Source organism: Sarcophilus harrisii, chromosome 1 (genome assembly GCF_902635505.1).
Source record: "Sarcophilus harrisii chromosome 1, mSarHar1.11, whole genome shotgun sequence".
NCBI lineage: Eukaryota > Metazoa > Chordata > Mammalia > Dasyuromorphia > Dasyuridae > Sarcophilus > Sarcophilus harrisii.
Window position 1 is genome coordinate 161,266,267 of NC_045426.1, and position 27,723 is coordinate 161,293,989.

A 27,723-nucleotide genomic window follows, 5' to 3' on the forward strand; every position below is an offset into this window, starting at 1 on the left:
GCTATTCTGGCTTCCTTTTGTTTAGAGGAGAAAATGCTAGGTCCTTTGTTTGAATTTTAAAACCCTTCACAGTCTGACTCCAGCCTACCTTTTCCCAGGCTTATGACACATTACTTACTGCCTTTCTCACACCCTACATTCCCCCCAGACATGGCCTACTTGCAGTTCCTGACACACTCAACATTCTAGCTCTTATCTCTGGACCTTTGCACAGTCTGTCCCTTATGACTGGAATGCAGTCTCTTCCCCCAGTCCCTCTCTGCCAGGGTTCCTAGCTTCTTTCAAAGCTCTGTTTAGTGTCCTAACTGAGGCCATTCTCTAATCTCCCTCTTAGCCCATCTGCTAATGTTTCCCTTCCCCCACCTTCCGCTACAACTATCTGCTATTTTTCTTTGGAAGTATAATATTATTTATAGTTACTTCTATGTGTACACATTTTCTCTGGATAGAATGCCAGTTTCTTGAGATCAGAAAATGTTTCTTTTTATTTGCTTCTCCAGAACTTAGCAAAGTATCTGTCATATAATTACTTAGTATGTGCCTGTTGATTCTCCTATTTGTAAAACTTAAGGATCTAGTGAAGATTTTCTCTAACTCTCTTGATATTATACTGATACCAATACAACACTCAGGCTCTTATGCTCTTTATTATGTGATTGACCTAGCCCTTTTTAGGGACAAAGAATTCCTTCTTGCTTTCTGAGTTTGTTTTTACAAGCAATTTAACAGTGGCAATATGTTGCAATTTTTTTATACCAGTCATGCATTTCTCGATGCATGTAAGGAGAGACTTGAAGCAGGAAGATCAAGCCAGCTGGCTTTTGTAAATTTGGGTGAACTAAATTTTCTACAATGGAGGTTGTAATGTAACATGATTTGTAGTCATATATATCACCAGAAGTTAAAATAGAGGGTTTTTTGTTTGTTTGTTTGTTTCAGAATAAACTTGATTTTATGTTTAATATTTTGTCTTAGATTTTCACTTACTTGTATCATATTACACCATGGTTTAGTTTGGAAAATGTCAATCAGAGGTAACACAACAGCTGAGAATGATGAAATGCTCTATGCTAATCTAGCTTGGCTCCTCTTGTAAATTATGTCCAAAAGTACTGCTCTGCTGTTCATTGTCAAACATTCCTATTGTTGTCTTGTATTAAGTTTGAGGCTTGCCAACTTTTTTTTGCCAAGATATTTCAACTTCTTTTATATGTAGATTTTTAGAATTAAATTATTTTAAATGATTAAATTATTCAGTTCTGTCCATCAAATATTTAACATTATCTGATATTTAGATTTTACTTTTGATTTGGTCTTCAGTAGTTTATATAGTTAGAGTTTCTTCAGGAAAGTATGACCATATTGAACCAGGAATGAAACTTAAGTTCAGTATTAAGGTTTAATAATGGGATTTTTGTAGAAGCCTCTAGGGAACATAGCAGTTCTGTAGTCATAGAAAATTCTTTGGTTAAAAAAGTGGGAAAGCTAAATATTTCACTATATATAATATCTATAAATTGACTTTTAGAATATTGTTCTTCTAATATCTAGCATTGCCTTTTAAAAAAATGAATGTCATTAAGTTTAGAAGCTAGAGATATATACAGTCTTATGTAAATATTTTACCTGAAACATTTGGTTTGGTGTAGATATATCTATATGCAAGGGAATAACTGTGTCTCATGACTGAATTCTATATCAGGATCTTTAAAAGAACAAACTCAGCAGCTTAAAACATAAGTGATTGAGTTTTTTGGGCATTAGCCATCTAAATAAAGAGAGCTCTGAATTTTAATACACTCCAGACACCTCCACTTAGCACTTATGTTAATGGATACTTATCTACTATTACTTAAATTGATAAAACTGTTGACTGATTTTAATCAGTAAATTGATTAAGCCCCCACTGTGTGACACTCTACAAGGATATACATTCTGTAAGAGAAAGCATTTGATAATTAAATGAAGTTGGTACAGTAAATGGGAACAGGACTAGTGAACTCTACCAGCCCAAGTGGTGATGGTTTTATATGCCGAGTTCAGCTGTAGCTTAGTGGAGCTGCACACATCCAGTGTGAAGCCTTCTAGTTAGAACCAAGGCTAAGCAAGATAGATAATAAATGACCAGGGATACCGTAAAGGGAAAGGGGAGATGACAAGATGGGAAATACCTTTATTTGCCTTTAATTTTCTTTTTTAATGAGATACCTTTTGTCCTTAAATTAATTTCTGAATATGTCCCTCCTCCTCTTTTAATAGAAATTTAAGAAGATGGAAAAAAAGGCAGTTAAAAACCCAAATAGTACTTAGACCATGTCTTCTTATAAGAGTATATGCATCATTCCACTGGGGGATAAACTTAAATATTTTTAAAAGATAAATGTTCGATACCAGAAAATTCTGCTCTCCATGGCATGTATTTAGTAGTTAGCTCTGAGTACAGTTAGTACATTGGATACAGTTTTTAATCTTATCTAGTATGTACAAACACCTCGTATCAGTTCTACTTGGTAAGGAAAGCATAAGGAACTGGACTGTATGGGTTTGTTCTGGTTTTTTAGGGAGAGGCTTTTTTCCTTTCTTTTTTTGTACTATACAGGCATGAAGCCTTTTCGGGGTTTAGAGATCATGGAGATTTTTGTGTCCTTTTGACTGGCATGGTAGAGGTAGAATTCATGTTTGTATATTGCATCCTGACTAAAACCAACCGCTCTAAGAATGTGAAAGGTTTTTCAGGGACCCCAGTCCCTTTCAGTGTCAAAATTTGTACTTCTAATTTTATGCATCTCTCAAGTTATTCTGGAAAGTTAATTGGCAAATGATAGAATATTTTTAAAAATCCTTTTACCATAACTCTTTTCATAAGTGATATCAAATGGGAGGTTAAGTAAGCTTGCTTACCTTATGTTTTCCTTAGTGATAACTAGTTTTAATTGTTATCTTCAAAATTGCATATTAAATGAAACAGCCTATTTTATTTGATGTTTGAACGGAAGTGATAGATTCAAATTAATTTTTCAAATAGTTGAGGTGTCAGGCCTAAGAACTTAAAAATCTGTCATTTTGGATGAAGGGGGAAAATCACTATGTAGATAGTTATTGTTAAATATAATCATAAGAGAAAATACTTAATAGAACAGTTTGAGAATATGGTTTTTGAAGTCTTTATTATGTTAATTAATAAAAATTTTAGTATATTTTTATAAGCCAAAACCCAATGAAATTAGAAGAAAGGTACTTTTCATTGAAGATTTCAATATGTGACTTGTGCCATAATCTAATAAAGGACTGAAGTAAATAAAACTGAATTATTCAGTTCAAATTCAGTAACTATTAAGTACCCAGCTAGTACAAGGCACTGTGCTAGGCAACGGGAATACAAAAATAGGTCTCGATCCTCACAGGAATTTAGTCTTACAGGGGAAGGAAATACACACACAAACACACATTCACACATAATATTTTGATCATTATAATTGTAATATAACAATGAGGTCTATTTCATAGAGTTCTGGACTTGCAGTCAGGAGGTTCTGAATTTTAATCCTGCTTCAGCTATTTGAACCTCTCACTCTAACTTTCCTCATCTGTATAGAGTTGATAATGATAATAACAATAATAAGCTTGTTGTGAGAATTGCATGAGATAATTTATGCAAAGTGCTTCACAGACTTATATAAATACTAGCTATTATTATTAATACTTGCTAAGTATTAATAACTAATACTGAAGATGAGCAGTTCTATGCATAGGAGAGGTGATAATGGCCAGAGAGGGTCGAGGAGAGAAAGTAAACACCACTAATGGATTATATGATCAGTGGTCTACAACTCTCTCTCCCTTCCTTCTCCTCCCTCCCCCCATGGGCTTTTAACATTGTAATACTTTTAACACATGCCTTCATTTGTGTATGTTTGCCTGTTTATAAATAAAGCCCACATACTGTTGTACTAATAATTATGCATGCAATAAAGCAGCATAAGTTGAAAAGCTAAAATAATATATATATATTTAACCAGAATGCCATTGTATTTGTTGACAAAGGGATCTGTCAATAAATTAGCAAGTGTTTAAGTGTCTACTCTGTGCCAGGCATAGTGCTGGACATATAGGTACAAAGAATGAAACAATTCCTATTTGCAAGAATCTTCCATTTTGATGGAGGATGTAACAAGCAAGAACATATAGCATATATTATAAGTTTATTAAATGTAAATATATAGAAAGCAGTTAAATATAGGTTGTTTCAGAGGAAGGGCATAAGTTGTTACATGCACAGGTAGGGAGTGTGATGTGAATGAGCCAGGTTTGAAAATAATATTTTATTTACTAGAGGCTTATGGCAGAGTAGGTAAATGAATTAGCTTTAAAATAAGAAAGATCCCGGGTTCCTGCTTCTGATGTATGTTGGGGGTGCTCTGCATTAATAGAATCATATAAGTTTTAAAATTAATAATAAAATTAATATACAATATGCACAATTAATTTATTATATGATTATATAAAATTATATATATACAAGTTTACATATAATACACAATTATATAAATTTATTATATAAGCCCTTATGTAGCACAAAATATAGTATAACAATTATATACATAATTAGTGATAAATATTAAAATAAATTATAGAGTCCTGATTCAATTCAAAAAGCTATTTTTCTCAGTAAAATATTATTAGTAATTACTTTTTTGAGAACTGTGATTTAATATGCTTCATTATTTTAGAAAGTTGTGGTTTAATATATTGATCCAGGTGATTCAATAATTTAGTTTTAAGTTTATTCTTATTTTAATACTTGATTTGGATCATGTAGATTCAAATGGAGGCTTTATTGACTTTATTTATCAAATAATAGCATTCACATTTTCAGTGCCATCCACAGACTATTCATAAGTTTTTGTTGAAATTTAATCACTAAATTTGCACTTTCATTGATGATGATCAGTTCTTGCTAACTAATTGAAGATAGTATATTTTGTATTTTTAACAAGTAGTTTCAAAATCTACTGAAGCTCTTTGCTTGGGAGTTTTTAATCAGGATGGAAAATTCTGTCTCCAAATTTGTGTGTAGATAATTAGAGTATTTATAGGTTTATACATAGTGTTTTCAACAACTCACAGAAGAAAAAAGTAAGAGAACAGGGTTGTCAACACTGTCAAAATGCTGGGGAAAAGATGATGGATGAGGATTGTGAAAAGGTCACCAGATTTGGCAATTAAGGGATTCGTGGCAACTTTGAAGAGAGCAGTTTCAGCTGAGTGATGAATTAAGGATAACTAAAAGAAAGAACATCTTGGAGATTAGGATAGTAATGATAAGGACTGAAATTGGGAAGTTGTTGGAAGAATTCAGGGGGAAAGATAATTTAGTATGATCACCTTTAATAACTCCTTCCTATTGAAAATATAAAAGGGTGAGGGTGGATCTTATCAGCCACTGTATATAAACTCAGAGTTCACCCTGCAGAGAAAGACACCAGCTACAGCCTCATGATCATGACACTGAGACACTGAGAGAGGAAAAGGGGATCTTTTCCCAACTAGTGCTTCAAAGTGCAAAAGGGGAAAGGATAAGAGCTTAGCACAGCCAAAGGAAACAGCCTACAGGTGGAGACAAGTGAAGGTCCCACAAGCTTTGAGATTAGCTGTAATGGGGAGGGGAGGTTATTACTCAATTTCCCCAGTCTGGTTATTTCTTGGGATTGTGCGTTGGCCCACAATCTCCAAACTTAACTTTGGTACATAGTAAGCCCTTAAAAAATGTTTGTAGCTTGATCTGTGTTCCTAAGAATCAAAACTGACCCAGGAGACTGAGGAAAGCATTGTAAATAAGATGGTAGCCCCTGATCAGGGTCTTGAATTAGAAGTGATTTTTCAGTGGACACAGATTCAAGGTTATCTAGAATATTATTATAAATTTATATGCGTTTATGTATTTTTATTTATTATATGTATTTTAGGAGATCTTAAAGTGTTATATAAACACTAGCTATTATTATTATTAATTTTAAACTAAGGAATGCAATGATCCAATCTTTGCATTAGAAAAATTACTTTGGCAATCATGAGGATAGAGCATAGATAGAAATTAGAGGATGGAGGCATAAATGCTATCCTAGATGGATATTTAAAATCCATTAAATCAAAAATGAGGATATGAAGAAAGTCAATGATATTGTGACTGGAGAGGAAGGGAGATGGCATGAAAGAAATTGTGGAGTTAAGATAAGATTTGACAGCTGATAGATTGGGGCCAAGGAGGAGTATATTTATAAGAGAAGATGATTTCAATTTTGGACCTATGAAGAAACAGAAACAACATAGCCTGTTAAAAGTCTGTTTAAATTAAATAATTGAATAGTTTCTAATTAACACATGATTTTATAATCGGTTGTATTAGAGTTTCCAGCACAGAAATTCTGATTTCCTTAGAATTGCATAAATTTGATATTACATAAGGTATCCTAGAAATTTTAGTGTAGTTTTAAGCTTCATTAAGACTATTGGGACCCTTCCCCAAATAAATCATATCATTCAATGATATTTCTTATTGATTCTTCTTACATACTTTTATTTTTATTTTTACGAGGTCAATAAAAACTGTAGGATTTAAACTTTCTATATTTATATTATCTTCCATTTTTAATCAGAGCAATTTTATTTAAATTTACTTCTAGTTTTAAAAGTCTCCATGGAAATGTTCTGAGGAAAAAAAAAGATGACTGGCATTATAGAAATATTTTTAGAAATAGAATATGCAGTTACCCATGTCAAACAAAAAGCTATGTCTGCAAATTCCCCTTTACCCCCAGCATCTAATTTTAAACTGTCTTCAATATCTTATGGACATTTATATAAACTATTTATTAGAAAATTCATCAAGGAACTAAAAGAAACCTAAATATTTAACCTGTGCTAATCCTGGATGTTCAATATTATGATCAATTACTATATGTAAACTGTTTAAACATGTCTCTATACTTCTCATACTTGAGAAATTATATGAATAGATACAAAACTAGACTCCTCAAAATTATGCATTGAAGTATCTTTTCTTAAAATTAGTCCATGTTTATATCCCTAATTGTTCTAATTTAATAATTTTATAAAAACATGCATTCATTCATTTTGTAATTTCTCTACTTGGACAGACCATCTATACATCATGTGTACAATGAAATATTGATACTGGAATTGGATTTGATTTATCACTAGATGGCGATGTTGCCAGCCTGGTATAGTTAGATAATTGGCAGCCAATTTACTCTACAAAAAGTAGATGTTGAGGGGGCAGCTAGGTGACACAGTGAATAGAGCACCAGCCCTGAAGTCAGGAGGACCTGAATTCAAATGTGATCTCAGACACTTAATAAATATTGCCTAGCTGTCACTTAACCCCGATTGCTTCAGGGAAAAAAAAAAGTAGGTGTTGATAGGAAATTCCAGCAATTCTCAGCCCATTGTTACTAATCAAATCTTTATTAACCAAATATGTAACTGAAGATTGCAGTCTGCTGGATAATTTATCCACCTACTTCCAGATATTTGATTAAAACCAGCCCTTTTTTTTGGAGATGGTCATCTTCTAGCCATTCTTTTCTAAAGCCCTTCTACCCACACGGACAGGAGGTAGAGGAAGAAGCATGTTCCTTGTTCTTTAAAGCCATGTTCTATATCATTAACCTGGTCAAATATGGGATTATGGAAAGGGAATTGGATTTTAAACTATAGGATAAGGGTTCAAACCCCTGTTTCCCAGATCCTAATTCCTTTGGGTCTCATTTTTCCCTTAAGTAGAAGACCAAGAGATTTCCAGGTCTAAATATATATGACCACCACTGTCAATTTCCTTGAAGTTTACACCTTCCTTTTCTCTCTCATCCTTACAGATCAAGGTTATTTCCAACTATCCACCTCCATCCTTAACACTTTCATCATCAGTCTTTTTCTTAATACTAATCTTCTTCCCTTTCTCCAGTTAACAAGAATTTTTTTCTCCATTCTACTTCCCATCTATTCAAGAAAAACAAAAGCCTATTAAAATATGCATAGTCAAGCAAAACAAATTCCCACGTTGGCCATGTCCAAAATGCATATCTCATTCTTTATCTTGTGTCTATCATTTCTCTGTCATTGCCAGGAAATACATAAGGGGGGGGAACTGCATAATATTAATTGTCATATATATATTATACTTTAATTCCTTTTTTTTTTTTTTCAATAAAACTGGGTTTGTTTTTTGTTGTCAGTCAACTAGATTTGTGACCTTTCCAATATCTGCTTTTGTCTAACTTAAGTTAAGAAATTGAGAAGGGACTACTTAGCGAATACAGGATACAAAAGAAGTGAGGAAGAAAATGACTTAAGTTGGTTCCTCTGAACATAGATATTTTCTGAAAAGACCAATCAATTCTTCATTATTTGATTTTCATTTCTAGGTCTGAAAGGCTGGCAAGTTTCCCACTCTTTAAAAAAAATCATACATATTATATTCTCTACTAGTAATAGCTCTGGTAGCCATATATATATATGTATTTACATATATACACAACATGTGAATATATAAATATATATATATATAAATAATAATTATGTATATACATATACTTTTACATCTTAAATTGATCTATTTTGTTTTTCCTTTTTGTTTTTTGGCCAGGCTCACTTAATTCTTTTTTTTTTGTTTTCATTCAGCAGACTATACTAAAATAATAGGATCATACCAAAAGCTGAGTGAAAATGTGAAGAATCGTATGGTTCTTAAATGTCACATTTGTGAATGTTAGAGGAAGTATTATAGGAGCATTCTTGTAGCATCTTGGTAACTGGGACCAGTTAATATGTATTTTAATTAGTTAATGGTCATTGCCTTGTAATTTGAGAAGCAAAAGATTGGAAGGCAAGCGAAATGAGTTCATTTCAAAAAAGTTTTTCTATATGGCAATTTAAATATTTTTGGACTTATATTTTGGTTAAAACTTATCTGTTTACCTTTAAATAATTTTTATATGAATTATTAGGCTTTTAGATATAACCATCTAAAGATTTAATTGAAGGAATTTTTAGTGGTTTCAGTGAAATAGGAATTATTTTTTTTTGAGAACTGACCGCTCATATTTTTGTTATAGCTAAATCTAAATTTTATACCAAATTATAAGATGAATTTATTAATCCAGGATTTGTGCTACAGATGACATTTTCATCAATGACTTGGGTAGAGGTGTGGATTTCACTCTTATCAGATTTTCAAATAGCTGAAAGCTAGGAGGAATAAGTAACATTAGATCGCAGACTTAGGATCCAAAAGTTTTAATATGTTAGAAGATTCCACTGAATTTAATAAAACTGAAGTTTATTAGGGCCAAGTATAAAATCTTAAGCTTGGATTAAAAAATTAATTATACAGGTGAAATATGACCACACAGCATGTTTTCTGAAAAAATATCTGGTTGTTAGTGGACTGTGGATGCAATGTGAATTAATAGTGATCTATTGGTCATCAGAAAAAAATATAATGTGCTCTTAAGCTGCATCGAGAGGTCACGATGCCCAAGACTGGGTTTGTAATTGCCCTCCTGCATTCTATCCTAGAACTAAGAACACCTCTGGAATATCGTGTTAGTCCTAGGTACCAAATTTTAGGAAGGACAGTGACAAATATGATGAAAGGATTCAATTTCATGCACTATGAGGATTGGTTAACAAGAACTGTGGGGCTATGTAGTGCCTGAAAAGAGGAAGCCTAGCTGGAACGTGATAGCTGTCTCAAAGGATTTGAAGCACTATTGTGAAGGGTTGAATTTTGATCCCAAAGGGCAAAACTAGAAGTAATGGGTAACCTCTTTCTGATAAATAGAATTGTTCTAAATTGAATATTGTGGGCTTCTACTACCCCCCCATTTGCCCACATAAAGAAATAAAAAAAAAAATCTTCAAATAGGCTGAATAAGCATTTGGCAAGTATTTCGTTAGAGGGGATTCTTGCTGAGCAGGGAATTAACTAAAATAGTTTCTTAGGTTCCTTTCAGCTCTGAGATTCTGTGATTGGTTATAGCTTCCATCTCAGTACTGAGACTGTGTTAATGTCAAGTAGTTGGTAGGGAATACAGACCAGACTTAAGTAAATTGTATATTTTGGCTTGAAAACTTTCCTTTCCCCAGCTCCGTGAGTACCTCTGTTTTTTAATCTCAGAAATTTGGTCAAGGTTTTATTTAATGAATTTATACCTGTATTTCATTTGCTTTCAGTTTTAACATTAGTTATTAAAACATTGAACTATTATAAAATATAGTGAAAACAAAGAAAATTGTGTCTAAGATTAGTCTTAACTGCAGATGTATTATTGGGTACTAGTTAGTCTGACTACATAAAGGTGTTAACTTTGACAATTAGAATAAACTTTGATCTGAAACAATATAAACAATTCTAGAACTGGAGGATTCCAGGCTAATTCATAGGAAAATAGATCTAGAACTGAAAAGGCCTTTAGAGACCATATATTTTATTATAATATTATTTTAAGATGAGGAAACTGAGAGCCAGGGAGGCAAAATCATTTACCCCCAATCATACAGTGAAAAAATAAGAGGTAGTATTTGAACCCAGATGCCCTGATTCCAAGCCAGTGCTTTTTCTAACTTATCAAGCTGGCTCCCTCTAGTTTATCAGCAATTTCTTCTTCTACCTTAAAAACAAAACAAAACAAACAAATAAACAAAAAAAAAAAAAAACATTTATAGGCAGGGCTATTATAGAAATGTCTAATAATGCTGTGGCATTTCCTATTAGAGGATATATTGAAAAGAAGTCCAGAGTGATTATTTTTCTTAATTTTTATTGGCATTGGGTTTCCATAAGGAACCATGTTATAAATGGTTCACCATAAAAATCTATCAAGATTTTGATAGATCTTTTCCCTGCTTTTTGATCCTAAAATACCCTTTTAAAGCTGAATGTAAAAAGCCCATAATGTATACTTGCCATAATTCCAATCAACTTGACTACTATAAATGTATTACTTTGTGCTAAATCACAAAATAGTTGTGGGAATGTGATTATATGGAAGTGCTATTATATTCTACTCAGTGGAGGATGCAGTGCTGGGCCTGGAATCAAGAACACTTGAATTCAAAAATGGCCTGAAGTATTTACTAGATGTATGACCTGTGTAAGTCATTTAAGTTCTATTTACCTTAGTTTCCTATACTGTAAAATTGGGCTAATATTAGCACTTATTTTCCAAGGTTGTTAAGGGGATTATTTGCAAAATGGTCATCACAAATGATGTGCCTTGCAAATAATACTCTTAATAAGTCCTTGTTTCCTTTTCTTTATATTTTTTAGATTTAATCATATTACAAATCTGAAAAAAAATCTGACAAGATTATTTATAGAAGGCAGATGTCATTAAGGAAAACAAACTTTTTAAAGAGCTACATGAAATTTTAGCATAAACATTTCTTCCTCACAAGTCCTACTCTGATATTCTTATTGTGGTATGGAGTTTTCAGAGATTAAACTGAGGCAAGTTCTATTAAGTCTCAAAGACCAGTTATGAATCTTTTCTAGATTATATATGTTTTTATTCAAAAACCAGTGTAAGTATGGAGAAACTCATCAGACAAATGTTTTGACCACATTAATTCTTGAATATCATTCACTAACTTATAAAAAGGTTTTGGGTTTTTTTTTTTTTTTTTGAGGAGGGAAGGAATAAGAAAACTAATAGATGAAAATATATAAGAAAGAAAAACGCAATAAATAATGAACATGAATAAAATGAATTCACCCATAAAGTAAGGGAGGATTACAACACAGATTAGAAATTAGAATCCCAAAATATGTTCTTCCTTTTAAAAAAAAAAAAAGAAAGAAAGAAACATACTTGAAATATATTCCCACAATTAAATGAAGGCATGGAGCTGAATTTATTATGATTGATGAATTAAAAATGTTGGGGTGGCAATTATTTCAGACAAGGTAGTAATAAAAATAGACATGACTAAAAGAGAGATAACCCTTAGAAATTGTATTATACATAAAGGCAGGGGTCCTCAAACTTTTTAAATAGGGGGCCAGTTCACTGTCCCTCAGACTGTTGGAGGGCCGGATTATAGTAAAAACAAAAATGTTTTGTGGGCCTTTAAAAAAAGAAACTTCATAGCCCTGGGTGAGGGGGATAATCATCCTCAGTTGCTGCATCTGGCCTGCAGGCCATAGTTTGAGGACCCCTGCATAAAGGAATAGTAAATAGTGAAAAAATTTGAATATTTCATATAGATCTGTGTATATATAGACAAATCCATATATGTTTATATATTGTTTATATATATATATATATATATATATATACGCACGCACACACACACCTTACCTATAACCTTACAATGGCAATTAAATTTACATTGTGGTCAGCCCTTCAAAACAGTTTCTTTTCCCTGAAAAATATTTTTGAAGCCTTGAGAAATAAAAAATTGAGAGAATCATGAGCCATTACTGAAGAACAGAGTAAGTACTCATATTCCTTCCCCACTACCACTTCCCTAATGAAAAATCCCCTATATGACATTTTTAAAGGCTTAAGCATTTTAAAGAGATATGGAACATTCAGTGACCTGAAATGAAAGCCATTTCCCTAGAAATTGAACTTGTTTAATCTATTTTTAACTGTTACATTTCTTTTTCCTTTGCCTGCTACCACTTGTATTTCTTCATTTATTTATGGATTTTAAAAAAATCTTAAATATTGCCAATAGAAAATTCTCTTCATAAGACCTTAAGCTTTTTAGAAAGGAAAACTATTATGCATAGCAAATACACAATTTTAGACTTTAGATAAATGTATATTTAAAATATTTGAAAAATAAGTGTTGGACTCAGATTTTTTTTAAAAAATTAACATTCTAGAGCTTTTGTTACATAAAAGGCAATATGCCAGAAAGGAAAATAAATCTTTTTACAATATGTGAAAATAAATCTGATGATGGAAGAATTTGGCAATCTATAATATATCAATAATTCTTTCTTTGAAGTATAATTTGTAGTTTTTAAAATATGATTATATATGTTTATTTTAAAAATAATACTTAACAAAACATAGACTTCATTTGCTAGAATGCAGAAATTTTTTTAAAGATCCAACTTGTTCATTCTCTCCACTAACTTTAAGTAGATTTGTTCCAAATTAAAAAAATATATATTTTTTATTGATATTCTCTTTTGAAATATCACCATCACTTCCCAATGATACCTCCTCCCCTTCTACCCCAAACCTACCCACCTGTACTGTTCTAAATCAGACCTTCATTTGGAACAAATTAAGCATACAAATTAATACTTTGGCTGTGTCAGACAATATACTTCTCATTTTGTACCTTGTAATCTATGACCTTAAAGGGAGGTATATCACTGTTAGTCTGCTAAGGTGAGTGTTACTACAAAGGGTTTGATTTGGTTTTGTTCTGGGAAAGAGTATTAAGAAAGTGAAACTTATTTATTTATAAGTAAGTTAATTGAGGAAGTACAGGTTTTGGGAAAAGAATTCTGGATATGCACCAAGAAGAATCTTTCCCCTTGCAGTTTTCAGTGTGATTTGAGGAGAGTCATTTGACTTCTTAGGGCCTCAGTTTCCATTTCTTTAAGTGAGGAAGTAGGGTTACATGATTTCTTCCAGCTATTGATGCTATTCATTCTAATAAATCATGCATGCATGCATATGATTGTTGATTGACAAGTGCTAATTACTTTGAAAGCTTTTTTCATGGACAGAGCTTTGAATGAATTAAACATGTATTCTTGTCACTGAGGTTTAGCCAAAACATCACTAGTATAATTATTTCAGATTACAACTCATAAGTTAAAAATCAGAATATTAAAGTTTAAAGAAAAAAGGTTTAACATGAATATTCTATTCCTTTTGATCAAATGATATTATACTTGTATTAATAATTAACACTTAAGAATGTTAGTAGTTAAAAACAGCAGCACTTTTAAGATTTATTTGCAAAGCACTCTATTTAAATCCTCACAGCAATTTTGTGAGATGTTAGCCCCATTTCACAAAGAAATTGAAGCCAAGAGTTTAAGTGATTTGCCAACTATCTTAAGCAGAATCTGAATTCAGATCTTCCTGATATCATGTTCAACACTGTAATCCTGGAGATGAAGTAGGTTACAATAATGTGTGTATATCTGTATCTATATTTATATGTGTGTAATTATATTTTAAAAACCAGTATTTTAAATGTCTGTAGAGTATATCACCTCTCACACACAGATGACTACCTAGATGACCTTTTTCCCTTGTATATTTTTATCTGTATAATATTAAATTGCAGTATCCTTCCATACTATTATGACAATATTTTAATTTTTAAGATTTGGGGAGATATTATATAGTGGTTCTTTTTACTATTGCTTCTAATCAGATTGCTTATTGTTACTCTCTGTCACTTAGGGAACAACCCATCTTCAGCACTCGAGCTCACGTCTTCCAGATTGACCCAAACACAAAGAAAAACTGGGTTCCCACCAGCAAACATGCGGTTACGGTATCTTACTTCTATGACAGCACAAGAAATGTGTATAGAATAATCAGCTTAGATGGCTCAAAGGTTAGCTCTTTTTTTTCTTTTAAATATTTGTCTTGTTCTTGATGATATAGTATTAAATATTTGTTTTTTTAAGTATTAAGAAGTATTTAAGTATTAAAAAACCTTTTAAAATATTATTATCACTGATTCTTTAGGTAATGAAAAAATTTTTATTAAATTAGTTTTCTCAGTAAACCTATTATACTTATAGATATGTACCAGACCATTCAGTAGATTTGATAGTTTACTTACAGAGTTTATATAGGAGTCTATAAGAATCCTGGATTGTCCCAGAACCTATAATAGTATATTTGGCACTCTTCATGCCTGAAAAATAAAGGCAAAATTCCAGGATATTTGCTTAATTTTGGTCAGTTTCTTTTTCACTGAGAGTATCAAAGTTTACACTGTTCATATTTTATATTTATATTTCTGATGTCTGATATTTCTGAATATCATATTTGCAATATCACATTATATAAAATTGGTGAGAAGATATCTCCATGTGTTTCCTCAGTGAAGCTGTACCAAATTACTTTGGCCTAGATTAATGATGTGTTGTGGCCAAGAATACTATGATTATTGACAGTGTGAAGAATGGGGGAGGAGAGGTATCATAACCATTGTATAACCATGGACAAATCACTATTTGTTCTGAAGCATTGGTTTCCTAATCTTTTGGACTAGGCGATTTTCCAAGGACCCTTCTACTTTGAAATCCTTTAATCTACCCTGCCCTTCTCTCCTGACTTCATAATGTTCCTACTTACTTCACTTTTCTGTCAACTAATCATATATTTATTGCCTTCTGATCATTTCTTCATTATTGTCTTCATTATTTGATTCTTATATTATGTATTAAATATCCTTTCATCTCAACTAGATTGTAAGCTTTGTAAGAACATGATCTTTGAAACTTCTCTTTATGCTTCCCAGAGACTTGAACATAACTAATGAATGAGTATTGTTATTAATTGAATTGACTTTTTTTTTTTATTAGAATAATGCATGGCCATTGGTGAAATGACTTGGAGATAGCTTTTAGTTAGCTTCTTTAAAGGTTTACTAAGTTACTATCCTTGTTCTTTATTCTGCATGTGTTCATTTGAACGTGTAATACATTCAGATTTAGAATATAAAACAGGTTAACTCTGTTCCCTAGTGTATCTCTTTAGTCATATGAAGCTGGTTTCTTGGGGCATCTAGGTGGTACAGTGGATACAGTGATGCTGGGCCTGGAGTCAGGAAGACTCATCTTTCTGAGTTCAAATCTGGCCTCAGACACTTATCAGCTGTGTGAAACTAGGCAAGTCATTTAATTCCTGCTTGCCTCAGTTTTCTCCTTTGTCAAATGAGCTGGAGTAGGAAATGGCAAATCATTCCAGTAACTTTGTCAAGAAAATCCCAAATGGAATCACAAAGAGCTGGACACAACTGAAAATGATTGAACAACACTACCAACCCCTGATTTCTCTTCTGTGTCCTTTGAAGTTTTAGTGTTCGTAGATGGTGGCTAAAAGGTTACAAAGAAATTGATGGGGACAGAAACACCACTATGCAAGGAGAGAAACCTCATGGAAGTACTTAAAGTAGACTTCATATTAACTACACCTTTATCTGAAAAGTAAAAGTCTTTCAGTGACTTATTTTCAAGGAGTGCCTATCTAGAAAGCAGTTCTGGTGAGTTAGTCAAAATGACTTCTTGAGTCCAGGTGAATACAAGACTAGATAATACTGCTGGGCTTTTTGTCTCTTGACTGTGATGCCAAAGCCTATCTTCTCCTGTTTTGTTGTTGTTGAACTGTTTTTTAGTCATGTATTCATGACCCCATTTAGGGTTTTCTTTGCAGAGATACTAGAGTGCTTTGCCATTTTCTTCTCCAGCCCATTTGATAGATAAGGATACTGAGGAAAACAGGGTTGAATAATTTCCCCAAGGTCACCCAGCTAGTAAGTATCTGAGTACAGATTTGAACTCAGGAGGATGAATCTTCCTGACTCCAGGCCTAGAATTCTCTCCACTCAGTTACCTCCCTGCCCTTTTCCTATTTAGAATTATTCAATCTGGTACTTTTTTGTGTTATAAAAGACTTTCATATACTTTTATTTTTTAAAGAAGAAAATAAATTTACTTTACTAGTTGATTTGGATGTTTTTTCTGTGGCATATACTATTTTAGTTAGTTTATTAAATGAATATTGGGAACTAACGCTCTTTTTAGTTCTAAACCTATGAACTACTGCAGAGTTCTGCAGTGATGACTACATTCTTCTTTTTTTTTTTTATTTATTTAATAGCCTTTTATTTACAGGATATATATATATATATATGGGTAACTTTACAGCATTAACAATTGCCAGACCTCTTGTTCCAATTTTTCACCTCTTACCCCTCCACCCCCTCCCCTAAATGGCAGGATGACCAGTAGATGTTAAATATATTAAAATATAACTTAGATACACAATAAGTATACATGACCAAAACATTATTTTGCTGTACAAAAAGAATCAGACTCTGAATTATTGTACAGTTAGCTTGTGAAGGATATCAAAGATGCAGGTGTGCATAAATATAGGTATTGGGAATTCAATGTAATGGTTTTTGATGACTACATTCTTTAATAGATACTGCAATTTATTCTTTTATAAGAGTGTTTAACCTGTCTCTTTCTCTGTTAAGCACCTGATTGAGTGATGAAATCTCTTCAAAATGCCCATACCTCAAAAACATTATCTTCTTCTTCTCACTGCAGGCCTTTTATCTAATCTTTGCTTTAAGGCCTTCTAGTAAGGTTGTAGAAACATCAATTTGGTTAAATGCCACAATTGGCGTACTACAATTCTATTTGTAATAATATAGTATTTCTAAAATTTATTGCTTAAAGGAACAAACATGTAAGGAAAATGAGGAAAGATTATATATATTTAAGCTATAATATGTTACTTTCTGAGGACATTTAAGAATTCAGTAAATGTGAATCCAAATGCCCATCCAAAATTTCCTTCAGGGTTAAAATAAACTTGGAGTCAATGGGTCAGAGATATGCTAGGTTACAAAAAGGTAAAAAAAAAAAATGAAGACCAAATTGAAATTTACAAACTGGTATGTTTAAAAAAGTGTTCTTCCCCTTCCCCCAAAAGAGTGTTGGTAAATTAATGGATTAGGGATACAAATGATTAAAATATAGTCACTTGAGGGTTATTAGGGAAAGGGAATCAATGATGCCCCATTTTATTTTTATTTATTTATTTTAGCTTTTTATTAATAAGATATATGCATAGGTAATTTTTCAGCATTGACAATTGCAAAACCCTTTGTTCCACTTTTTCTCTTCCTTCTCCCCACCCTTTCCCCCAGATGGCATACAGACCAATACATGTTAAAGTATATGTTAAATATAATATATGTATATGTGTCCATATAGTTATTTTGCTGCACAAGAAAAATTGGACTTTGATATAATGTACAATTAACCTGTGAAAGAAATCAAAAATGCAGGCGGACAAAAACAGAGGGATTCGGAATTGTATGTAGTGGTTCACACTCATTTCCCAGAGTTCTTTCGCTGGGTGTAGCTGGTTCAATTAATTACTGCTTTATTGGAACTGATTTGGTTCATCTCTTTGTTGAAGAGGGCCATGTCTATTAGAATTGATCATCATATAGTATTGTTGTAGAAGTATATAATGATCTGGTCCTGCTTATTTCACTCAGCAATGATGCCCCATTTTAAGAAGCAATAAGATACTAATGGAAAGGACTCTAGATTTGGATGTTAGAGCAACTTGATTCAAAGTTTGCCTTTGACAAAATCCAGCCAGATTTTTTTTCTGTAAATTTTTTTTTAATCTCAGTTTTTTATCTGTAAAATGAAGAGTTTAAACTATGTGTCTTTTAGGTTTTCCCCCAACTCTAACTTAGTAATCCTTTAAAGAGAAGGCACTGTGAAAATGGGCTGTTAGAAGAGCTTTAAGAACAAGGACAGGATTGAAGAGAGATTAAAACAGGACAGAGAGTAGTTTTGTCTAGCTCCCTAAAAGCCTGATATATTACTAGAAATATGCTGCTGTAGGGTAGTCAAGACCTGAGCTGAGATCTAGTTTTGAAAATTTACGTTTTTCAACCTCTCCATTCCTTCTCTTCTCTTGAGAAAGGAGTAAGAAAGATTTATTCCCTCCCAGATCTTAGTCCTTCCTAGAAGAGGCACCGATTGTCTTGTCCAAGGAATTTTATAAGAGGTGACAAGAGACATCAGCGTATATATAGATAAGAGTCATACACATCTTCCCTTCTTTCTTTAGCTTCAGTATGTTTCATTAAGGTATTTTGAGAGATTATATACATTCTAGAACTTAAGTTCCCTTTATCTCACCTCTGGCTTTTCTTCTGTCATTCCTAAACTGAGAATGAACTATCAAAATGAGCCTTTGCATAGTAAACAAAAGAAGAAAAACATACACTTTCAACTCTCTTTGACCTAAAAATAGTGGTTTTTGAGAATATGATTGAAACCTCACAGAAGCGAAGTAATGGAGTGAAATAAACTCCATCCCCCACATAATGAATTTGGTTGAAGTTATAGGTACTATAATCTTGGCCAAGGAATTTCAAGAAAAGTGACTTTAAAAATAAATCAGTTTCCATAGAGGAGAGATGAATGACCTCTATAAAATTTATTTTCCATTTTCCTTCTTGTTTCATTTTTCCTATGTTAAATGAATAGGATATCAGCATAAAAAATCTAAAAATCTTAAACATTTTTCTTTTCAATATACATATATTCTTATGATAGTGTTCAATTTTTAGGCCATTCAAAAGGGAGAAATTATGTTACAATAAAAAATACATTAGTTTTAGAATTAGGCGACCTGGGATCAAATCTTACCTTGAATATGTAAGTGTGGTCTCTTAGGTAGGCCACTTAATTCTGGTCTGTTTCCTCTACCATAAAATGAAGAAGTTGGCCTCTGAGATTCTCCCTGAGTATTTAAAAAAAAAAAAAATAACAAATCCAGAGTGTGAGAAAAGCATTTAGTTATCCAGATTTCTTATTCTATCTTGATTTGCTTAGAGTTCTTTCCAGTTCTCTAAGCCATTGCTGAGAATAGACCCTAATTTTGCCCATATAAATCCAGATACAATGCACCAGTCCAAAAGAACAAAAGGGTCTGATTCATAACCTCCCTAGGGTTGGAAAGTAATTAAATGTTTTGATTTAAAAGATTGTTCTCTTTTTTTACCATAGGCTAGAATAAACAAAGACCCTGTTTATATCAAAGCACTTAATTAAGGCAAAGTAAGTGACAATACCCTATTGTTCACTTTAGACCTATGATTTCATTGTTGAAAGGAAACTTCTTCCTACCAGTATGGTTTTGCAACTGATAGACTTAGAAGATTGCCTGGAAGACTGAGGTTTTAAATGATTCAGGGTTATTAATTCTAAAGCTAGTGTGTGTGTCAAAGGAAGGACTTGAACCCTGCGCCTCCTGCATTTGAATCTGGATCTCTCCACTGGCCACTGACCTGAAAATATGATTTATTTTTATGTTCTTCAATTTGGATAATCTGCCTGAAGTTTGGAGTCTTAAGAGTATGGATACTACAGAGTACATTTCAGAAACTAGTGTCCTGCTGTCTCCAAACTACCACAAAATCTGAAGCTTTTCTGGCTCTGCTACTGATTGTGTTCTTGCTGTTTATCTCTCCATCTATTCACTGATAACAGATGATCCTTCTTTTTGGAGCTCCAGTTAAAATAATACTTGAACTAAACGATACTGTTATAAGATTCCTAACTTTCTTCAGGGAAGTTAAAATATATGTTGAACTTAATGAAAAAAGATTTTTAAATTGAGAATTCAAAATAAGGTCTTAAATTATAGAAGAAGGTAAGTATCTAAGTTAGGTGTGCGCTGGGAGAATCTAGTCTGGATTCTTTCCCTAGTTAACTGTTAGAACTTTTATATATCATTTCACTTTCTTGATGAAAACTCATCAGTTTTCATCTCTAAAATGAAGGAGATGGAACAGATGAAGGTCCTTTATGTCAGTGTGCAAACTAAAAAATAAAGGGCCTACAAACTTGATGAAGTTTGGAACAGTAATTATCTTAATAAAATTTGTATGAGATGTATATAATTAATTGTATCTGTAATAAGCAAATTAAATACTACTAAATTTTTTTAATATTAACTATTTAAATGTTAAATTAAAAAGTATTTAAATTTAAATGTTTAAATGTTTCAATCTTTGTTGAAATCTTCAATCTCTCTCAAGTTGTGTATTTTTTAATATGTTTAAAAATGTTAATGTTATTTGCTAGGTTCCTTTTACCTAAAAAATGAGAAGGTAATCAATCATGCTTGGTTATCTAGGATTTCTCTAGTCAAAAGTATTTAAGTGATGTGAAGTCAAAAAGTATTTAAGTGTCAATAGTATACTTAGTAAAGTAGTATACTGGTTTAAATGATATAAGTTCTTTTATACATATATAGCTACATAGATGTAACTTTTGTTCTTTAGTGTCACTCCTAAAATTCTTACTCCTTCATAGCCAAATTGTTGATGATGGAGAAAATGTTAATAATTCAGATTAATCTTTTTAAATTTTATTTTTATATACATGTGTATTCAATATATATTGAATAAAATTAAATTTTTAATACCGTTTTTAAATGTTTGAATATTTTCAATCTTTGTTAAAATCTTAAATCTCTCTCAAGTTGTGTTTTTTAATATATTTAAAAGTGTTAATGTTATTTGCTAGGTTCCTCTTACCAAAAAATGAGAAGGCAATCATGATTATTTAAGATTTCTCCCTGTTAAATCAACAAGCATTTATTAAGTGAAAATATGAAAAGAATTTTCAATACTTTTTTTTATTTTGAGTTCAAAATTCTCTCCCTCCCTCCTACCCCTCTCCCCTTGCTGAGAAGGTAAGTAATCTGATACAGGTTAATACATGTGCAGTCATGTAAAACATTTTCATATTAGTATTTTATGGAGGAAAACTTGAAATTTACTCCTTCAAAAAAATAAAAGTGAAAAATAGTATGTTTCAAACTGCATTCAGACTCCATTAGTTCTTTTTCTGAAGTTGGATAGCATTTTCCATCATGAATCCTTTGGGATTGTCTTGGATCATAAATTGTTGAAAATAGCTAAGTCATTCATTGCTGTTACTTTGTACAATGTTCTTCTGGTTCTGTTAACTTCACTTGCCTCAGTTCATGTAAATCTTTTCTGGATTTTCTGAAATCATCAGGGCACATTAATATTAAAAGTGTGCCATAGTGTCTCTCCCCCTCCTCCTTCCTCCCCCCTTGGTTATTCTTATTAGCACACTTCTGATTTTCTCTATTATTATAATTATAATTCATTATTTCAACCTAGATTTTTGGTGAATATTGATATTTACCTGAAAATAGTTGAATATTATATATCCACAGGGATATGTGGGAATAAGGTCCCTTACATTGGGCTTATATATTTATGTTAATCTTGATTCCTGTGGGTTATCCCTCAATTAACATATAAGAGACTAATCATGAGAATATGAGTTTTTCTGTATAATTGCATTGCTACACAGAGATTATAAAGTTTTGTTGCAATAAAAATTTTTAGTAATACATTTTAGAAAATTAAGGTATATTTCCTTTTTTCAAACAACAAATAAAATACATTAAACAGAATATTTAAGATTTCTTTAATTTTTACTTTGGTTCAGTTAGCTCAGTCCTTTCAAATGTGATACTAATGAGCCTGTGGGTTTGATCCTCCATATGGTCCACTTATCTTCCCAAAGAATACTCCTACAGACTTTTACCCTTAACCTCAGCAGCTGTCTTAAAAATGCATAAACACTTGGATACAAGAAGAATGGGTGAGGGTGTGTGTATAGCTTGGTAGGACTAGTCATTGCAGTGGAAAGATCCCAGAGTGCATGTCCTCTGAATGAAGGGGGAATCATGTCATTGTTTGTGTGTGTGTGTGTGTGTGTACACACACATATATATATATAGGTCAAAGGACACAATAGCCATTTTTATTCATAACGCCTTACCCTTACTTTCTACTCTTGCCTTTTAAAATGTAATCTTGTTTGAGTAATTTTATTTTGCCTGGTTAAATCTTCAGAAGGGAAATTAAGAGATACTTTAAATCTGTCCAATTATAAAAATCATTCAGTTAAAATATTTAATGGGGAAAGAATAGCAGTTAATGCCTTGTGCTTGTGTGATTGTATTCAAAATTTGACTTGAGAGGTAATATGATTTTATTTTCTTTTTCAGGCAATAATAAATAGCACCATCACCCCAAACATGACATTCACTAAAACATCACAGAAGTTTGGCCAGTGGGCAGATAGCAGGGCAAATACTGTATATGGTTTGGGATTCTCCTCTGAGCATCATCTTACAAAAGTAAGTTAAATCATTAACCTAATTGAAAATCTATTTATTTCAGTCATTAAAAGATTTAAATAACACATAACATTAAATTTATTGCAAGATGCTGAAAACTAAAGATAGTAAATATTTTGAGGTTCTTAATTCTGGGACATCTAATAGTGAAACATTATACAAAGGTAAACAAAAAGTAGTCCCTAATCACCTCAGTTGCATTTTAATGGGGAAAATGTACACAATTATACACACACACACACACACACACAAACTACATATTTCTATTTTTGGGGAAAGTAACTAATTACTTTCAGGAGCTTAAGAAAGTCTGATTTAGAATATGGTACTTGAGCTGAAGCAATCAGGTGATACAGTAAATAAAGAGCCAGGACTGAAGTCTGGAAGACTCATTTTACCAAGGTGAAATCTGGTCTCAGACACTTCTTAGTGTGACCCTGGGCAAGTCACTTAACCTTGTTTGCCTCAGTTTCCTTATCTGGAAAATGAGCTGGAGAAGGAAATGGCAAACCACTCCAGTATCTTTGCTAAGAAAACATTAAATGGAGTCACGAAGGGTCGACGTGACTGAAATGATTGAACAATAATTTATACTGAACTTTGAAGGAAGCTAGGATTTCCATAAGGCAGAGGTGAGGAGTGATCCCAGGCAGGATCAACAGCCAGTAGAAAGGCACAGATATGAGAGATAAAGTATTGTATGTAAGAAACAGCCAATTAGTCCAGTTTGGATCATGGGGATTGTAAGGATAGTAAAGTATATTTTAGCTGGAACCAGCTTATGAAGTAATATGCTCTGGTTTATACTTTTGGAATGTCACTTTGGCAATTTATGGACTACAGATTCAAAAGGAAAAACATTTGAAGTAGGGAGACTAATTAGAAAATAATTGTAGTAAGCTAAGGTGGGAAAAAGAGGGTAAGGTCTTGAACTATATGAGTGGAGGGAAAGAGATGCATTTGAGAAGTATTTTGGAGAGAGAATCAACAAAACTTGAATATAGTAGAGGGGGAGTAATCAAGAAGGGGGAATTGAGGATGATTCAGATTGTGGACCTGAATGACTGGAAGCCTGATGATACTTTGACTTTTAATGGGGAAAATTGGAAGAAGTATAGAGATTTTTTGGAGGAAAGATAAAAAGTTTTATTTTGGCCATGAGTTTGAAGTGCTTATGGGACTTCCAATGGGATATATCTGATATGCAACTGATGATCTGGGAACAGCGGTCAGTAAAAAGGATAGGACAGAATGTAGTAGTCATATGCAAAGGAAAAACTGAGCCCAAGGGAGTCGATAAAATTACTGAGAGAAGAATATAAAGAGAAAAGGCCAGTGAAAATCTTGAGGTATATGTACATGGATGGTAATCCAACAAAGAATATAGAGGGAAGAGCCAAACAGGAGAGAACCAAAAGAGAGCAATGTCACAAAAACCCAAAATGAGGAAAGAGCATTCAAGAAGAAGGTCATCCTAAGTGCTTTGGAAGTTAAGAAGGATGAAGACTATGAGAAACAAATTGGATTTGGCAGTTATGAGATGAACAGTAAGTTTAGTTAGTGGAGTGAGGCTAGGAGCAGATTGTAAGAATCTGAGAAAAATGAATGAGAGAAAAGGAAGGGGAAGACAAGAATATTCACAGCTTGGCTATGAAAAGGAAAAATGTGAAACTGTAATCTGAAGGGACAGTATGGTCAATTGCAGAACAGTGGATTGAGAGAATAATAGGGTCAAGTGAGGGTTTTTTAAGGACAAAAGTGTCTTAGACATCCTTGTAGGCAATGGGGAAGAATCCAGCAGATAACAGAAGCTGAAGATTCAACAATGGCATAGACTTGGGATCAAGGATACAAGTAGAGAGGGTTGACCTTGGTGAAGAAAGGGGCCATTTCTGTATCAGGACAGGAGTAAAAGAAAAAAAGGTGGAGGATAAATTATAGGGTTTTGAGATGATGAATAGGGGAGAAAAGGGAGTTCATAGTACATAACCTCTTATTTTCTCAATAAAGAATGAAGTAAAGCCCATTGTTGAGGATGGGGTATGTGGGACTCTTGGGGAAAGAATAGAAAGCTTGGAAAGGCTATTGTGAGCCAGTTATAATTATGAGGTCTTAGATATAGATCTGGACCTTAGAGCCCACTGTCCCCATTTTATGAATCAGGAAACTTGGGATGAGAAAAAAAAATGTGATTTACCCAAGGTCACATGGGTAGTAAGCAGTGCAACTAGAATTTTAATCCTGATTCTTTGACAGAGTAGGTGGCATAGCATATTGAATAGAAAAATGGCTTTGAAGCCTACAAAGTCCTGGGTTCAGATCTCTCTTCTGACACAGACTGACAATGAGACACTGGGCAAAGCATGTCACCTTTCAGATTACAAGATGCAGACAATGTGGATAATTTGCATTACTAGAGTAGATTTTTCCTCCCTGGTGTTCTATACTGTTGAAAACACAGGTCCATTTTCTGTCCCCTATGATTCAAAAATCTGTTGTTCTCTGAACTCATATCTAAATCCTCCAGAAAAAAAAAGACTAATTTCTGTGAAAAAGTACATTGTCATGAAATTAGGAGGATTGTTTTGTCACAATTGAGAATTTATTTAGATGAATTAGTCACTCATTCAGTGCCTTTGATTTAACAATCATTTTCTCTTTTGGGGATAGAAAAAAGTTGAAATATAGTTCTCCCTTAAAGAGTTTGCAATCTAAGAGTCTGTTATAAATTCATTTTGCCAGAAAAATGTACCTGCAACAAACTTTGAATAAAATGGTTTATATCTGACAACCTACTTCTGTATTTAGCATGTTGTGGCAAAATAATAAAGTTTAGCATTTTTTTTTTGTTTAATCTTTTTCTGTGATTCTTTTCTGTTTTCTTTTCTCTTTTTCAAACCTTTCATTTTCCTAGATTTTAATTTCCTCAAGTCTTACATTGAGCATTTCAGATATACCAAAATCATCATGGGGAATAGTATTTTTGTGTTTTGGCCTGAGGGCTGTAGATAATTTCATAGCTAACTTATAAAAGTTATATGAAGCTTAATGTATGTGTTCTTCCATAGGATGAAATCCATGGATGATCACTTTCTTCTTTTCATTGCAAACCATCTTGTTCTGCAGCTGGAAAGTTCTTCAGCAAAGTGCCCTCTTATAGCCATTAAAGTAGAGCTTTTCATGCAATGAAACATATAATATATTTTAAAACAGCTAGTTTAATAATGCATACCATAGAGATTAGTAGAAAATCCCAGAATAAAACAACCAGGAGATTTTTCGGTCCTCATTGACTCCTAATGTTTCACAGCAAATATCACTGTTGGATTTATTCCAACAAGTCACTTGCTGTTCATCTTTTAGAAAAAGGCAACTTCTCAGTAACTAATTTGTTAACACAGTCAGCATGTAATAATCATACTTACAACCTAACTGTAGATTTGTATTGTTTGTTATGGCAAACAGGAAGGAATTAGAAAACATGCCTTTTTTTTTTTTTTTTTTTTTAATTCCAATGTTGTATGATCTTCAAAAAGTCTTAAAATAATTGCTTAAAAAATACAGGATACCTTGAAGTTTTTTCAGAACATATGGCTCTTGAAGTATTTGACATAGGTTCTCTCTTATAAAGGAATCCAAATGAGCCCTTTAATTTGGGACTTTACCACATTGTCAGCCTGCATTGTCTTATTGATGACCAAGATTGATGTCTTATTGATGATCCAGGTGAACTGGCCCATGAAAAAAAAGAAACATTGCTGCCATATTTTGGCAGGGAAAATTGGTCTCTAAAATGATATCAAATTGGGCACAAGTAAACATGAGTCTCTTGGACTCATTTTGCATAAAGGAGTTCACTATGGCATTTTTCAAGTTTGTAAATGTTTTAGGGCTTGTGGGAATAGGCAGAAAAATGTTAGAACAGACTGAGCATAAATGGATATGAGGGTAATGTACTTAGGGGGAAAAAAAATTCTGCAGGATGATGGGCTTGGAGCCTTTCATTTATGATCCAGAAAATGAGGATATAGGAATCATTATAACTTAGAAAATACATGCTTTGTGTGCTTTTATAGCCCAAAACACTAAATAAGTTCATGATGCTATCAGGAATTGCATTGTAAATTCAAGAAATAAGCATCCTCCCCTTATATGAAACTGTGCTGCATCTATGACTATCGTACTTTGTGCTTTTGACTTTCACACTTGAAGAAGACTATATTAAAGCTAAAGAGAGTCCAGACAACCAAAAGTATCAGGGGGAAGAGAGGCAAACTTAAAGTTTCAGGTTGTTCATTTTGTAATGATAAAATCTGAAGGGATGGCGATCAAAGTCTGTAAAAATCAAAGTATAGATGAGATAGATTTATTTACAATTTAATATATCCCAATGAAATAACTAAGATATAAATCAAAGATTGTTTCTCTTGTACTATGAAAGGTATTTTCATGGTACATTTGCATCATTTTGTGTAGTAGAAAATTTATAGAACTAATTATAATTACTCTTAGGTTTTATATGCAAACATATATACTCATGTGTGTGTTCTGACATATACACATGTGTATATGTGTATATCTATACACATATGTAATCTTCATAAAACAAAAGTAGCATCATAATAGTATTTATCACCCTTTAGGTGAATTCTTATTGAAATTTAAACATTCTTTCAAATCTAAAGTTTCAATCTGTTGA

General features: G+C 32.6%; 1 protein-coding gene across 2 annotated transcripts in view; it reads left to right on the forward strand.

Annotated features, from left to right (window-relative positions):
- The window catches only part of HOMER1 (homer scaffold protein 1), a 156,449-nt gene that overhangs the window by 42,627 nt on the left and 86,099 nt on the right, over nucleotides 1-27,723 (forward strand). For both annotated transcript variants that reach the window (XM_031966081.1, XM_023495794.2), the window contains exons 2-3: nucleotides 14,463-14,619; nucleotides 22,893-23,024. In XM_031966081.1, the coding sequence (XP_031821941.1) occupies nucleotides 14,463-14,619; nucleotides 22,893-23,024 (289 nt within the window). The remainder of the gene's footprint in view (nucleotides 1-14,462; nucleotides 14,620-22,892; nucleotides 23,025-27,723) is intronic.